This window comes from Sceloporus undulatus, chromosome 1 (genome assembly GCF_019175285.1).
Source record: "Sceloporus undulatus isolate JIND9_A2432 ecotype Alabama chromosome 1, SceUnd_v1.1, whole genome shotgun sequence".
Lineage (NCBI taxonomy): Eukaryota > Metazoa > Chordata > Lepidosauria > Squamata > Phrynosomatidae > Sceloporus > Sceloporus undulatus.
Genome location: NC_056522.1, coordinates 311,776,194 through 311,792,096, shown reverse-complemented (window position 1 = coordinate 311,792,096; position 15,903 = coordinate 311,776,194). Strand labels below are relative to the sequence as shown.

The 15,903-nt window shown below is 40.4% G+C and overlaps 1 protein-coding gene across 24 annotated transcripts in view; it reads right to left on the bottom strand.

Moving 5' to 3' along the window:
- GPHN (gephyrin) overlaps positions 1-15,903 on the bottom strand; it is a 671,572-nt gene that overhangs the window by 193,644 nt on the left and 462,025 nt on the right. For 5 of the 24 annotated variants that reach the window (XM_042462624.1, XM_042462653.1, XM_042462635.1 and 2 more), the window contains 5 exons: positions 12,436-12,439; positions 5,615-5,704; positions 2,727-2,797; positions 1,088-1,152; positions 697-800 (listed from right to left, as the gene is read on the bottom strand). The exons of 18 other annotated variants lie outside the window; for them this stretch is intronic. In XM_042462624.1, the coding sequence (XP_042318558.1) occupies positions 697-800; positions 1,088-1,152; positions 2,727-2,797; positions 5,615-5,704; positions 12,436-12,439 (334 nt within the window). Of the gene's footprint in view, positions 1-696; positions 801-1,087; positions 1,153-2,726; positions 2,798-5,614; positions 5,710-12,435; positions 12,440-15,903 lie in introns of those variants that run through there. One more of the 24 variants, XM_042462519.1, reaches the window with a different exon arrangement.

The following is a 15,903-nucleotide window of genomic DNA, read 5'->3' as shown; positions in this document are numbered from 1 at the left end:
TTATTATTATTATTATTATTATTATTATTATTATTATTATTATTATTATTTTCCAGATGTGCCTGTGCAGGCATAGAAAACCCATTTGTTTGAATTCACAGATGACCGTTCAAAGAACTAAGGTTACAAGTATCTTCACTAATGTGATATTGCATAAGGTCAGCCACTGTCTTTTCTGATCTCATTAATATAGCTAAACTGAGGGAACTTGTGTGATATCAGAATAGGGGTGGGCAATCGTTGGAGGTTACAAGCCTGCACTGCACCTGCAGGGAGCTTGGGAGGGCTGCATTCCTACTCTTAATTATTTTTTGGTCCAACATACCTCTAAATGCCACAACCTTCCATTTTTATCCCCATTTTTAATAATCTCTGGGCCATTTTAGGGACAAGGGAAGTCTTTGTTCCACAGGAAGTGACCTGGAAGTTAACCCTCCTAAGCCTAAAATGGCCCAGGGTAAGGGAAAACATGATGAAATTGAATCACATATTCTAGGACGCATTTGGGGCAGTCTGTTCTTTGAGTAGTCATCTGTGAATTCAAACAATTTTTTTACAGTGAACCTTTGGGTGATTGGGATGGGGAAAAACAGCACTGGGACCACATTTTCTCTATCCCTAATTTAGAAGGTATTTTCATCAATAATGTGACACCAGCACTATGGCACCTAAAACTCATATTTTAAAGACTTTTACCCTGGCTTTTATGATAGTAGGACGGGGATCCAGGATTCCCTGCATCTTCCTCAGTGCTGGGACAACAAAAAGATTGCAGGTAACAACAGCTGACACAGGATTCCCTAAAGATCAAAACATAGGTTACAGATAGGCAATTCAAAATTATTTAGAGAATGATAAACAATTGTTATATTATGATACTACCTTTTGAGATTTCATATCTATGCTAGGCATAGAGGAAATGTTGTACCTACTGTACTATTTTATATGGAAGATGCAACAGGAAAAGATGCAAAAGGCCCAGATTAAATTTTTCAAGGTTTATGGATTTAGAAACTTAGAAAATAGACATTACTATTACTTTTTCACCTTTGAAGGGCAACTGTATTTATAATGTAATAAAACTTACCTGGGAGTGCAAATATTATTTTTCTTACACCATCAATATCCAAAGTTGCAAAGGTTGTTGGCAACCTAGGAAGGAAACCTAGTTGTTAAAACTATGAAGGGAACTACCATTTAATCTTGAAATAAAATGAATACTCCAGGGGATTTACAGTGTGGTAACATTTCTACTGGACATTTCAAGAATTTTGTTTTTTAAAAATGGTATCACCTTGTCACATACACGCCTGTGCCCTTGCTGTGCTATATCAATATCTACTAAAATTAATAAGCATTATTCAACAATAGCACATTGACAGATGTTGTAAAGAATACTGAAGTGACTTTATGTGGCCTCAGATGTTAATCATGACTACAAAATGCAGAGCAGTTTTTACTGCCTGTATTTTAAAAAAGAATTAATTATCAAAGTGGGACTCATATATTTCTCCTAAATGGACAAATCATCTTTGAAGTAAATATGCAAGGCCCTACTCATCATAGACAGAGAACCTCCACCCTTGAATTTACACAATGGAATCCTCCTCAGAGGCCTCTCCTTGAAGTCTTGCTCCCTCAGAGAAGGGAGAGAGGACAGGAAAACAGATCTTGACTGAACTACATTCTGGAAGAAGGCTAAGCTCAGCTGGGAGATCTCCCTTTCCTTATTTCAGTTGGTAAAGGCAAGGATGGAGTGAACCTTCTCTTGACTGAACTCCTTGAGTTGCTGGCTTTGCTTTACTCTATTCTCCCCTTCTCCCAGAAGGTGTGGCTGGAGCAAAGTTGACTCATCTGGGAGCCACCACTTCAAACTGCTGCTTATGTTTTAGCTCCTCCCTGGGCCTTTATTCACCTCTTGGCTTTTATTGTTGGAAAATGCAGGAGTTGAGCCAAGTTGGCTCAGTATGTGCGTGATGGAAACCCAGTGGATTTCATTGGCCAAGCTGCATTTGCAACCCTGGTTTCCAGGAGGCATAGTCCAACGCTAAAACCACTACACTAGTTCCAGTTCCTTCATTTTGAGGGCACTTTTTTCTTCAACTTCTCTGTGTTTTTTCAATGCCTGTATTTTATTCTACACCGACATCTAGGGCTCTAAAAAGTTGTAAAGGAGAACATCCTCATAATAGTAATAGTAAAAAAAGTTAAGTTCTCCTTTCATTGGTCAATTTTTAGAGTAGAATAATTCTTTCAAGGATCTACATTTCTGAGTGCTGGAAAGCCTTTTTTCTCAGAAGGACGAGTTTGTTAATAAGGGAAATAGACTGTTTATAGAGGGTTGGTACTTTAGCCCCTTGTGGTCTAAATGGAGATCTGTAGTTTAGCTGTCTACTTTAAAGTTCAGATTTTGATATACCGCATAAACATCCCGCTTCCAAGCTGTTAAGGTCAATCTTAATACATGTATGAAGAAAAATAAACTGTAAAGATAGAATGCCTTTGAGAACCATCAGTTGCCAGGCATAAACTTTGGAGATGATTCTTTCAGAACCTTGCAGGCTGAATATGAACTTGTTTTGTAACTATTTTCACATGTATACAGTTTAATCTAGTTTAATATAACATTTCTAAATTGATTTTTAAAAAAATAAAAATTAACATGAGGGATTTTTTACATATCCTGAGACACTTTCTCTCTTTTTCACATTGGAAAGACTACTCACCCTGGTTTCATAAAAACCCTGCCAAAGTGAATCTGAGCATGAAGATCAATATCCAGCACCTGTTTAAGATAGTCCTGTTTAAAAGGGGGAAAAAACCATATTCAAAGCTATTCATTAAGACATCTGTCTGATGAAGCTTTGTTCAGTCCAAGGAAATTTATCATTCTTATACCCCCTTTTCTCAACAATAGTGCTGCAATCAATTAACAGCAATAAAATGCAAAGGGACTGAAGTGCAACAAAATATGTTTAAAATATAAAGGGCCTCACAGCGGTGTTACTACTCAATTTTATATAGCTGAATACCATTTTCATCTTGAGGACAACCTTCTGCAGCTTGAGCTCCTCCAAAATTTTGCATTTTGTCTCCCATCAGCTCCTGCTAGCAAGGTCAATAGTCAGAAATTTGAAAAACTGTAGTTCAAAATGTTCAGAGCACGAGGTTGGGAAAGGCTGTTCTAAGAGCACTGACTAGAGTCTTTCACTAGTAATGTTCTCTTTGAGTGTACTGAGATCTAAATATAACCAAGATGATGATGTTCATGATGTTGTTATCATGATTAGTAAGAACATTTGTTTACAGCACCTGTTTCACTGAAGGGCAGAACAACTCCATTCTCTTTTAGTATTCCTGACCATGGGATCACCACCCCCAGTATTTCTCTAAGTTTATTGAAATCAGCTCTCCTAAAGTCTAGGATGCGTGTCTGACTATGCCTGGCTTCTCCTTTCCACTGTATAACAAACTCCAGGAGAACATAGTCACTTCCCCCTAATGATCCCACCACTTGCACCCCATTAACCCAGTCATGCTTGTTGGTTAGGATCAGATCTAAAATAGCTAACCCTCTTGTTGCCTCTTCCACCTTTTGGAAAATGAAATTGTCTTTGAGGCAAGTGAGGAATTTGCTAGACCTTGAGGATTTGGCTGAGTTTGAATTCCAGCAAATATCAGGATAGTTTAAGTCACCCATCATTACTACATCTCTCCTTTCTGAGTGTGTAGTCATCTGTTCTAGAAAGGCGTCATCAAATTCCTCCATCTGACTGGGGGTTCTGTAGTAGACTCCCACCATAACATCCTTGTTGTTTCCTTCCCTTTAATTTTTATCCAGATGCTCTCCACCTGGTTGCCAGTATTGATGCTCGGATCTCTTTCAATGGTATAAATCTCTCTGACCATATAGTGTTATTCTTCCTCCCTTCCTGTTTGGTTCCATTTCTTTTAAAAAGGTTATACCCTCTATTTCTACATTCCAGTTCTGAGACTCATCCCACCAGGTTTCAGTGATGCCTATTATATCTATTGCTTTGTTGTACTAGAAGTTCGAGTCATCTTGCTAATTTCCCATGCTCTGTGCATTAGTGTACAGACATTGAAGACCATGTGTCCCCTTGACTTGCTGCCTGTGCATGTTTTTTTTGCCTCCCACTGTTGGTCCTTGCACTATTTGTCTTGTTTCCTTTATGGTCAGTTTGAATATTTTCTCCAGCCCTTTTGCCTTCCAGAATATTGTCTCCTCCCACGGACACTCAGTTAAAGCCCTCTGATCAAATTCTTCAGACTGTTGGCAAAACACCATTTCTTCCAACTGGACATGCAGCCCCTGCTCAAACGAACTACAAATAATTCTCGGTGGCCCACTCTCGGACCACGTTGTTTACACTATGCTATCTTTTCCTCTCCCTTCCTTCTTCTAACCACCTGGTTTAACCTACCGTTCACTTTTAAAATCCTTCCAAAAATTACTCTGTCTTTTAAGAGGGAAAGGCCATTACAGGTGATAATTGAAAAGTGTGCCACAGCTTCATTAACTAACTCACTACCGGTGCAATTCTTTCAAAGTTGTACACATCCTATAGCACCTCCTGAATTTGGATGAGGAGTAAGAATAGCTTTCCAGTGCAATGAAAACAACCCTGCTCACTCTTTGCTCCATTAAAACAAGCCAAACAAAACAAGACCTTGCTTTTCAGTTAGAAGATGTCTGAAAACTCAGCAATATGGAACTACAAATGTGTCTCTTTCCCTTATTTCCCCCCTGAAATGCATACCCTCTCTCTCAATCATGAACGAACAGCTTACAGAAGAAAAGAAAAATACAGATAGTTTAGTGTCATTGTAATACAGTGCAGAAAATGTTGTGTTGTTTTTAAATAAAAACTTTTTCCAGTTGTCTTGCCCTCTCCATCCACTGAATCAATAACATCAGAAAATGTGATGAACTGCAAAGAGGTGAAAGAGAAACAGTGGTGTATAAATTGTGCTCTGGATGGGAGCTTCAGAGTATTTGTGAACTGCCTAAGTATGCAAACAACAAACTTATAGAAAAACTGATTAAATAAAAGATCTATAAACTGAGTGAAAATAAGGGAGAAGTGTATCCTACTTGCCCAACGTTCCCATGTTATCAAGATGCCTCAAGGTCAACTGTACAGTGAGAGGAGTAACTGACCCCTGCACGTTCCTGACTTGATGGGACCATACTATTGTGTCCCTGTAAACAATATTATGTTAGTGTGCATGAGAGATCCAAATTCAGTTTAGGAGGTACGGCAAGATCTCAAGCCTCAGTGATGTGTGTGATGGGAAGGAGGTTGTAAAGGGCCTAGAGACTTCTCCTGCTGCCCTATGCAAAGTGATAGGGACATAATGGCAGCAGGATCTAATCCAGGAAAGCTCAGGAGCATTTAGGCTCTGATGTCCCAATAGTTTTTTTAAAGCAAAACAATAACAAACATCAAACAAAATCCCCCTCATTCACATTTCCTGGGGGGTTCAGACCTGCTCTAGAAACCTTCTGCTACCCCTTTCATTCTTTAATGTGTTTATTTCCTAGCATCCACGTTTATACTTGAGCTTCCATTTACTAGAGTTCTTTGCACATACCTTTTCTCCCCATGGACACGCCCCCCCTGATAGTGATGATGACATCAGCACGACTGATTCCCTCATTCAAGGCATTTAGTAAATCGTACTGGACTGTAAGATAATAAAAATAAATAAACTGTCATAAAGTTGTAGATTCTATGCACGTTCAAAAGAATAAAATAGCCCATCTACTAAAAATTGTCCAAATGCAAACACATATTCTTGACCAGTCAGAATATTATTTCCCGGGTGACAAAGACTATTGAGATGTGTAGTAGAAGCATGGCATTTAGTTTGCACACTGGAAATGATTTAGCTGAATGTTTATGGAACCTGTGTGAAGTTGAAGGCTTTCATGGCTGGCATCTATAGTTTTCTTTTGTGGTTTTTCGGGCTACTGTGGCCATGTTCTAGAACGAGTTTCTTCTGAAGTTTCACCAGCATCTGTGGTTGGCATCTTCAGAGAGTGCTTGCCTGGAAAGGAGTTGGATATATATATTGTGTGACCTGGGAAGGCATGAGTGATTTGCATTGTGTATTGTTTTTGTTGCTATGGTAGGCCTCAGGGTGGGAGATCTGCCAAAAGAGGATTAGTATCTGCTTGATAGTGCTCCTTGTCTACTGGGAGAATTTCTCTTTTGCATTTGTTGAGTCTTTATCTGCTATATTTTTCAGGACTGGCGTCAAACCTTGTTACTTCAAAGGGTTTCATCTTTCCTGTTGAAAAAAGTTCCAGGTGTTTGTGGATTTCAATGCTTCTTGTACATCCTGACATGGTAGTGATTGCATGGTCCACGAATTTTCAGTGTTTTTCAAACAGTATTTTATGCCCAGGATGGTTTGTGACATGTTCTGCTACTGCTGATTTTTCTGCTTTCAACAGAAAGAGGAAACCCTTAAAGTAAACACAGGTTTGGCTACCAGTCCTGAAAAATAGCAAGTGAAGATCACACAAATGCAAAAGAGCAAATCTCCCAACAGACAATGAGCACTAATCAAGCAGACACTAATCCTTTTTGCAGACCCTCCCACGCCTGAGGCAGCCATTAGCAACAGAACAACACACAAATCACTCCTGCCTTTCCAGGTCACACAATACATTACCCAAGTCCTTCCCCGGTGTATGGCCAGCCAAGAGGAGGACTCGAGGAGGCCCTTAGCTCCTCAGGTGCAAGAGGAACCTGAGTCTGTGCCAGGCCCAGTTTCTGCCCTGCCAGGTCCCAGCTCTGCTCTGCCACCCCAGTGGTTGTGGCTCAGCCAGATCTTATCTCTCTGGGGTCTCCTCCAGAGGAGCCTGAGCTCAGCATCCCAGTCTTGCCCCAGTGAAGTGCCAGACTTGGGAGACTTAGAACAGCAAAGCATGGAGGTTCCTCCCTTTCTCCAACGGAGAGCAGAAAGGGCATGCCTGCAGCGTTCTAGGAGGCTTGCAGAGAAGCATTCTGTAGATACAGAAACAGCTGTGATAAGGAGGAGTGGTTCTGTGATTTAAGAGTTCGGAAACACCGACCCTTTGTCAGAGTTTATTACAAGTTCAATGTACTGAATGCTGTTGGCTCTGGCTCCTCTGTTCTTTTCCGGGACCCTTGGCGTCCTAGATCTGTGACTACCCTTGAAACCTACGACCTCTGTACAGACTCACAACTTACCCCTCTGGCATCCTCAAACCTTGGACTGAACTGGGCATTGCAGACTTCTAGAATCCTAAACTTGGCTTGGTTTGTGGCTGACATCTATTTGGACAGGAGAAAGTCTGTAAACTGTCTGTTGGTTGCCTAGCTTGTTTTCTTCGCTGTGCCATTGTTATCAGTGTGTGTGTGTGTGTGCTGGCAGCATTCCCGGACACAGGCAAGCATTCTCTGAAGATGCCAGCCACAGATGCTGGCGAAACGTCGGGAGGAACATCATCTAAAACAACTTGGCCCACATAGCCCAAAAAACCACACACAAATATACAGTGGCGGCAAAAAAATATTTAGTCAGCCACCAATTGTGCATAATCTCCCACTTAAAAAGATGAGAGGGGCCTGTAATGAACATCATAGGTAGACCTCCAACTATGAGAGACCAAATGAGAAAATAATCCAGACAATCACTTTGTCTTGATTGGAAAATATTTATTTGCACATTATGTGGAAAATAAGTATTGTTCACCGTCAAAAACACGAAGATTTCTGGCTCTCACAGACCTGTAACTTCTTCTTCTTTAAGAGGCTCCTCTGTTCTCCACTCTATTACCTGCATTTAATGGCACCCGTTTGAAAACCCTTTATCAGTATAAACGACCCCTGTCCACAACCTCAAACAAAGCCACACTCCAAACTCCATTATGGTGAAACCCAAAGAGCTGTCGAAAGACACCCAACACAACAGTGTAGACCTGCACCAGGCTGGGAAGACTGAATCTGCAATAGTCGAGCACGCTTGGTGTGAAGAAAATCAAACTGTGGGAGCAATAATTAGAAATGGAAGACATACAAGACCACTGATCAACGCCCTCGATCTGGGGCTCCACGCAAGCTCTCACCCGTGGGTCAAAATGATCTACAAGAATGGTGAGCAAAAAATCCACCGAACCCACACGGTGGGACCTAGTGAATGACCTGTGGAGAGCTGGGACCAACGTAACAAAGGCTACCATCAGTAAACACACTACGCCGCCAGGGACCTCAGATCCTGCAGTGCCCAGACGTGTTCCCTCTGCTTAAGCCAGAATATGTCCCGGGACGTCTGCGTTTGCTAGAAAGCATTGGATAAATCCAGAAAGAGATTGGAGAATCGTCATATGGTCAGATGAAAACCCAAAAGTAGAACTTTTGGTAAAGAAACACAACTCGTGTGTTTGGAGGGAAGAATGCCGATTGAATCCAAAGAAACACCATAGCTACTGTGAAGCATGGGGGTCTGCAACATCATGCTTTGGGGCTGTTTCTCTGTATAGGGACCAGGACAAGATCCGTGTACAGGAAAGAATGAATGGGCCATATCTTGTGAGATTTTGAGTGCAAACCTCCTTCCAATCAGCAAGGCATGAAGATGAAACGTGGCTGGGACTTTCAGCATGACAACGATCCCAAGCACACGCCCCCTGGGCAATGATAAAGTGGCTTTTATAATGCGTTTAAAGGTCCTGGAGTGGCCTAGCCAGTTCCCAGATCTCAACCCATCAGAAACCTTAGGATCGAGTTGAAAGTCTGTGTTGCCCAGCAACAGCCCCAAACATCACTACTCTAGAGGAATCTGCATGGAGGAATGGGACAACATACCAGCCAACAGTGTGTGCCAACCTTGTGAAGACTTACAAGAAACGTTTGACCTCTGCATGGCCAACAAAGGATATATACAAAAGTATTGAGATGAACTTTTGATATTTACCAATACTTATTTTCCACCATAATTTGCAAATAAATTTCTTTCCAAATCAAGACAAAGTATTGTCTGGATTGTTTTGTCTACCTATGATGTCAATTAACAGGCCCCTTAATCTTTTAAGTGGGAGAGCCGTGAAAAATGGGTGGCTGATAAATTTTTTTGCCCCACTGTATATATATGGAACCTCTTTAGCATGCTGGATATGGTGAGATTAACATTTTGTTGTACCAACTTATATGTCACATTATAATAAGTTAAACTGATGGTCTGCAGAATAAGTTTAGGATGCAGTTAGAAAAGAATGGAAAGAAGAAATAACCATCTCCACCATAACCACAACAATCACAACCTTATATATTTCAGGGCTAAAGAAAAATTTCCCAACATTTTCTTTATTCTCTTACTTTCAAGAATTAATTATAATTAATTAATTAATTATAAATTACAAAAAATAAATGGCATCAGCTCATTTTGCGTTGTTAGAAGTAGGAATTATTAAGAAGAAAAGAAGAACTCTTGTTCCTCATACCTGGATTCTTGGATTGTCTTTCCTACTCTAACACAGCTTCCAGCTGCAACTGCACAGGCCTAGCTGTTCATGAATCCTGACTGTAGGCTCTTAGCTGCAATAGACCCCTAGCTGGAGCCTAACCCATTGTCTCATGACCTTGTTGTTCCTTGCTATCTGCTCACCTGCCCTCATCCCTAGTATTTAAGCAGTCACTTATGTAAGGAGATGAAACTGAATTCTCCACTCAGTTTGCTTTCTCCCTCTGTGACTGTGTATGAAACCCAGAGGAAAAAAGCAAGCAACTATCTGCAACTATCAAAGTGACCACCTATTCAACACAGGGAACTTCCAAGATCATTTTGCCAAGTGTATCCCCAAAGCATACACCAGCATTGAAACATGGAGATTTCTTGGTCTTCATCTTTGCTATATAGTTTATTACAAGGGCAGGAACATTAGATTCTGTGAATCAACCACCTGAAGCAGCAGATGCTGCAGAGGACAGTTTCTTCTGTTAGAGGTGAGTTTGCCATACAGCTGCCCCAGCATCCCTCAAATACAGTGGAGGAAAGTCTTTCCACCAGTGTCAAATAAAAATTCAATCCTTAAGTCTATGTCACTCCAGTACATTGCCAGGGGGGAGCAGGGGAGAGAATCTTGTAGCTTACTACATTCATTTCATCGTATGTTATGCAATATGCTAGAAAGAAAAATCCCCCCAAGATCAGTTATTTGCACTGACAGAATTACCTGTCATCATTTTCTCACAGATTTCCCTTCTATAGACACAAAACTGCAAAGTTCCACTTTCAAAATTCAAATTGTATTAGCAAATGTTATGATTAAGGGAAAAACTGTAGTCCAGCTTTTAATGTGGGCACTCTACCCAAACAACTCAGTAGAGTTCTATTTTTCATTTTGGTCCGGTGTATGTAAACTCATTTCAAGCTGACTACAGGCTTGGGCTGGGCACTGAAAATGACTTTAATTACCCTAAAAAGGCTATGGTGGTGTTTGTGTGAGACTGCTGATACTATTTGAACTTGATCATGGTATCTTACTGGATCAACTCAGAGGGTTGGGTATCAAAATCATGATGATGTAGTAGATTCATTCCTACCTATGGAACCCATGTCAGAAACTGGCAATGAGGTATGTTTTGCATAAATTCATGGCATATGAATTTATCCTGCAAAGATACCTCTAATCCCCCATGCTTTTAAACATCAATACAAAGCTGCTGGGTGAGGTCATCATGTGAGTGAGATGCCATGAACATGCTGATGACACCCCAATCTACTTCTGGTTTTCTGAATCAAGTGAGGCTATGAATATGCTGAGCTAGTGTAGAATCAGTAACAGTATGAAGGAAGGCCACAAAACTGAATCACAACAAGATGGAGGCCCTATGGCTTGGTGATTATCATTTCTGGAAATTGCAGATGCACCTTATCTTGAATGGAGTTGCACTCCCTCTGTAAAAGCTAAGAGTTTGCTGTTACTGCATATCCAAAATACACTTCTTTATTTTCTCCACTGCAATGAAATTGTTACCCATTTTCTTATCTCTTGGAACCCAACATGAACTATTAGGAATTACAGTGGTCCCTTGGTATATGCTGGGGTTTGGCTCCAGGACCACCCATGGAAATGAAAGTTAGTGGATGGTCAAGTCCCATTGGCATAGTGAAATGGTATTCCTTATATAAAATAGCAACTTAAAGGTTTGCTTTCTGGAATTTATTTCTTTTTGTTATATTTTGAAGCCATGGATAGTTGAATTGGTGGATAAAAAAATAAAGGGCTGACTATACATACAAATTACTATTAAGAATTACCCAGCCCTTTATTTATATAGACATAATGTTCTTGCATGGTCATACTGGGGTGTGTTGGAACCCAAGAACCAGGATCCTAACAACACAGTGGTTAAGCAACATTAAAAAACCCTTAAGCAATATTAAGAATTTGTACATGCATTTGTGCACTCCTCCATACAGGAAGATTGGGCTGGAACAACTATTAACACAAATACCCTTTTGTTTTTCCTTACCCTTATGGGGCAGTGAAGTTGCTACCACATTTTGACCCATTTACCTCTTTGTGGCAGCAACTTTTGTTGGGTATGGATGAGTAGGAACTGCTAAGTAAAGCACTCCTCCTTGAGGAATCACAGATAAAAGCAAGGGGTAAGCTGGCCCTTCAAGCTTCCCAAGAAAGTTTTGTTTGCCTCTAATGGTCATGCAAAGAACGGAGGTGGTATGCTTCTTTTATAGTCCAAAACACATGCAGGGAATGCAAATAAATATGTTCTTCTTCAGAAGGGTGATGCATGAATCACCCCCTAAGGCAAGGAACATATTATATTTTCCATGTGATAAGTAATCATGATATTCAGAGACATTGACAATGAAATGAAACAATTAAGTGGAGATAAGCCTATTCCATCTATAGAATATCCAAATGCTCCCCTACATCACCTTCAACTGTCCATTTCCACAGTATATTACTGATTGTTCAACAGGTGCTTCTTGTGATTTATGAAGCAGCAGCAGATTGATAACAATGAACCATATATCATTCTCTGTATCTTCTGACTACATTTAGTCAAATTATTGCTGGCAAGAATATTTGCTTTGAAAGGGAAATGCACTACTCAAGGAATTATGTATGCTCCTACATAAGCACAGGATCAAGTTTTCTCAGAATGATTAGAAATCTCCACTTTTCACAAGGAAGCAAGGTTTTGGCATGAACAATTTTCTGACACTGGACTCACTATGTTAAGCCTCCAGCTAGTCTGTGTCTGAATCTATTATGATTTCTAATACTTTTGCCAATCAAAGAATGGGAGCATTTCAGTGGCATCACTAGGAGTGTGTGAACCACATGGGGTGACACCCCAGAGGGGGGTGCCACCTGGTGGGGCGGTACACCGGAACGACTGGCATGGCTACTGGGCTAGTGAGAAAGAGCACTTTCCTACTCACCCAACACCCACATAGGACCCTTAATGGGCCCTCTGGAGGCCACAGTGCTACCCTACTCAGTAGCTTTAGGGTCCAGTGCCTTTCTGGGGTGGCGTTGCTTTCAGGGTTTGGGTTGGCTGCAGCCATGCTGGATCCTGAAGGCCTTTCTAGGTAGGGAGGCTGCAGTGGCCTGGGCAGTTGGGGAGGAGGGCAAGGCAGTTTGCCCTCCCCCACACTGGATGACACCAACCTCAGGGATGCCACTGGAGCACTTATTTAATTGTTCCACTCTATCCTTACTTTGTTGATAAGATTGCCAAGAAGCAGACAGTGGTCTAACTAACATGCACTCAAGCAATCATATAAAGAAACCAATAAACCCTGCTACAATAACATTAATAATAGCCAAGAGAAGAGAATATTACAGTTGGCCATCTGTATCCAAAGACTCTTAATCCATGGATTCAACCACCCATGGCTTGAAAATATTTTTTTAAAAATATCCAAAAAGCAAACGTTGATTTTGCCATTTTATATAAGGGAGACCCAATGGCATTACTAGGGTTGGCATAACCTGGTGCAGTAACTCAGTGTCAGCTCCCTTGACCTCCTTCCATACCACACCATCCTTAGTAATGGTTGGTTGTACTAATGTTGCTCATAAATTGTAATTCCTGTGTATCACTGAGTGTAATGGTAATAGTTGTGAAAGAAACAACTAGCAAAATTAAAACTATACGTTTAAATTATAGTATTATATGCATACCCTAAACGTAATTATACATACATAGTTTCATGTGGCTGAAGTGAAAATTTGGTAAGATGTGATGTTTTTAAAGCCGCACCCAACTCTCCCCATCTCTTCAGTGTTTTAAAGGGATGCAGGCAAATGCCACAGTCTGTTTCTACCAAAAGGCAGATCTTTGGGGAACAATGGTGTCACCCCTTTGGGTGTCACCTGGTGTGGCCCACACCCCCTTAGATGTCCTTGAGGATAGCATTTAATACACCATTTAATTGGACTTGAGCATCTATGGGTTTTGGTATCAATTGAAGGGGCTGGAACCAAACCTTATGATGATCCAAAGGGCAGACCTAGAACCAGTGGTGAAAAGTGCTAGGAAAGATCTTATGAGGAGAAACTTTCTAACAGTAAATGAAGCTATTTAATAGCAACACAGTCTGCCTCAGCCAGTGGGCTAGTAGGCTTTTTCACTGGGGAAGGGAATTTAAACCGAGATTGTACAGCCATATTTGAAGGAGGACATGGTTGCAATCTTCATTTCAAAGCCTGCATGGAGCAGGAGATTGGACCTCAGGGCCTCCAATGTCTCTTCCTTATGATTCTGACTGAAAATACATTTTTAGTCTTTCTTCTTGTAAGTCATATTTCTTCCAGTCATACGCTTGCATATGGATTTTTTAAACTTTGATTTTGCCTTTAAGACTAACATAAAACATAATAGCTCTTAATGAGAACAATGATTACAAACAGATTACTTGCTGCTCATGTAAGTGGCATTAAAAACAAGTCAAAATACATGCTCAATACTGCAAATAGTATGCTGGCTGGAAAAGTGTCTGTCCTGGGCCCAGTGTTGTTTAACATCTTTATCAATGACTTGGATGACAGAATTGGGGGTATACTTATCAAATTTGCAGATGACACCAAATTAGGAGGAGTTGGTAATACCCCTGAGGACAAGATCAAACTTCAAAATGACCTTAATAGATTAGAAAGTTGGGCCAAAGCTAACAAAATGAATTTCAACACAGAGAAATGTAAGGTACTGCACTTAGGGTGGAAAAATGAATTGAACAGATATATGATGGATGACACCTGACTGAATGAGACTATGTATGAAAGGGATCTGGGAGTCCAAGTAGACCACAAATTGAAGGTTCTGGAAACCATGTCCTATGAGGATCGACTTAGGGAGCTGGGGATGTTTAGCTTGGAGAAGAGAAGGTTAAGAGGTGATATGATAGCCCTGTTTAAATACTTGAAGAAATGTCACATTGAGGAGGGAGCAAGCTTGTTTTCTGCTGCTCCAGAGAACAGGACCCGGAACAATGGAAGCAAGCTACAGGAAAAGAGATTCCACCTCAACATTAAGAAGAACTTCCTGACAGTAAGGGCTGTTTGACAGTGGAACAAACTCCTTCCGAGTGTAGTGGAATCTCCTTCTTTAGAGGTTTTTAAAGAGGAGCTGGATGGCCATCTGTCGGGGATGCTTTGATTTAGATTTCCTGCATGGCAGGGGTTGGACTGGATGGCCCTTGTGGTCTCTTCCAACTCTATGATTCTATGATTCTAGTGCCAGTGCCTAACATATTTCATGGCACATATACTGTTAAGTTGCTGCACCGAAGTACTATTTCTATTTGTCAGCTGTGTCACTTCTGATTGTACGTGGGGACTCAGATGATTAAGTTCTCCTCCATAGCAAGAAAAGATGAAATGCTTCTCCATATAGAAAGGCGTTCTCCTTGTCCTTCCCATGACATGTTTATTACCTATATGTATGATTTTATGTTAAAAAGGGACTTATGGAACCATAATCCTCACTTAGAGTCCAAAATAGTACAGACACAGGTTTACTAGCTCAGATAGCATGAGGCCTGCACCAATGTGATTAAAATTAACACCTCAAAAGTCCTCATCTAATAAGCCAACATGCACTGAAGGGGCTTTTTAAACTGCATTTTCAGTCATGTTTTATTTGACCTTCATTTTAATATCTCTCCCTGCTAGACTACTCAGTTTTGTTGATGCAAGTTCTTGATCCCTTATGAAAAATTTTCCGTAACTTGTTCATTAAAACTAGCAACCGTCTCTGTTAACCCTCTTATTATATCATCACTTTGAAATGCACAGTTAATAAGAAGTTGAAATTAAGCAAAACAGCATGACAGGATTGAACATTGGAGACTGAATTATCACAGCACTGTTCCAACTCAATTCTCTATAGATCATAAAAGGAATCCCTGAATCACTTCTAGTGTCGTCTTCTCAACTAATCTTTTCACCCAGCTGATTCTCCCCAATTACTGCAAGTTGTTATTATTTCAAAACAACATAATGGCTCTTACTAATATACCAATCAGAACTCTTATAAGCTTATGTTTCAGTGCGCAAAAGAAAGCTTTTGGAAATTTTACTTCTCACAAAGAGCAAGAGGTTCCCACAATTTAGCCACTTTATACTATAATGAACTGTATTACAACTGCATATGCAAAGCCTGGGCAGAGAACAAGAGTCTACAGTTCATTTCGAAACAGTCCATCTGCGAGGCATAAAAGTAGCTAATACATTTCTATACCATGTATTAGTGCACTTAAGCATAAAGCATAAAAATGAAATGTAACTCACAAGAGATAAGTAAAGATCAACATTTTCTGATGCTGTTTATTTAATCAAGACTGATTATTTGAACTGTACAAGGAAACGTACAG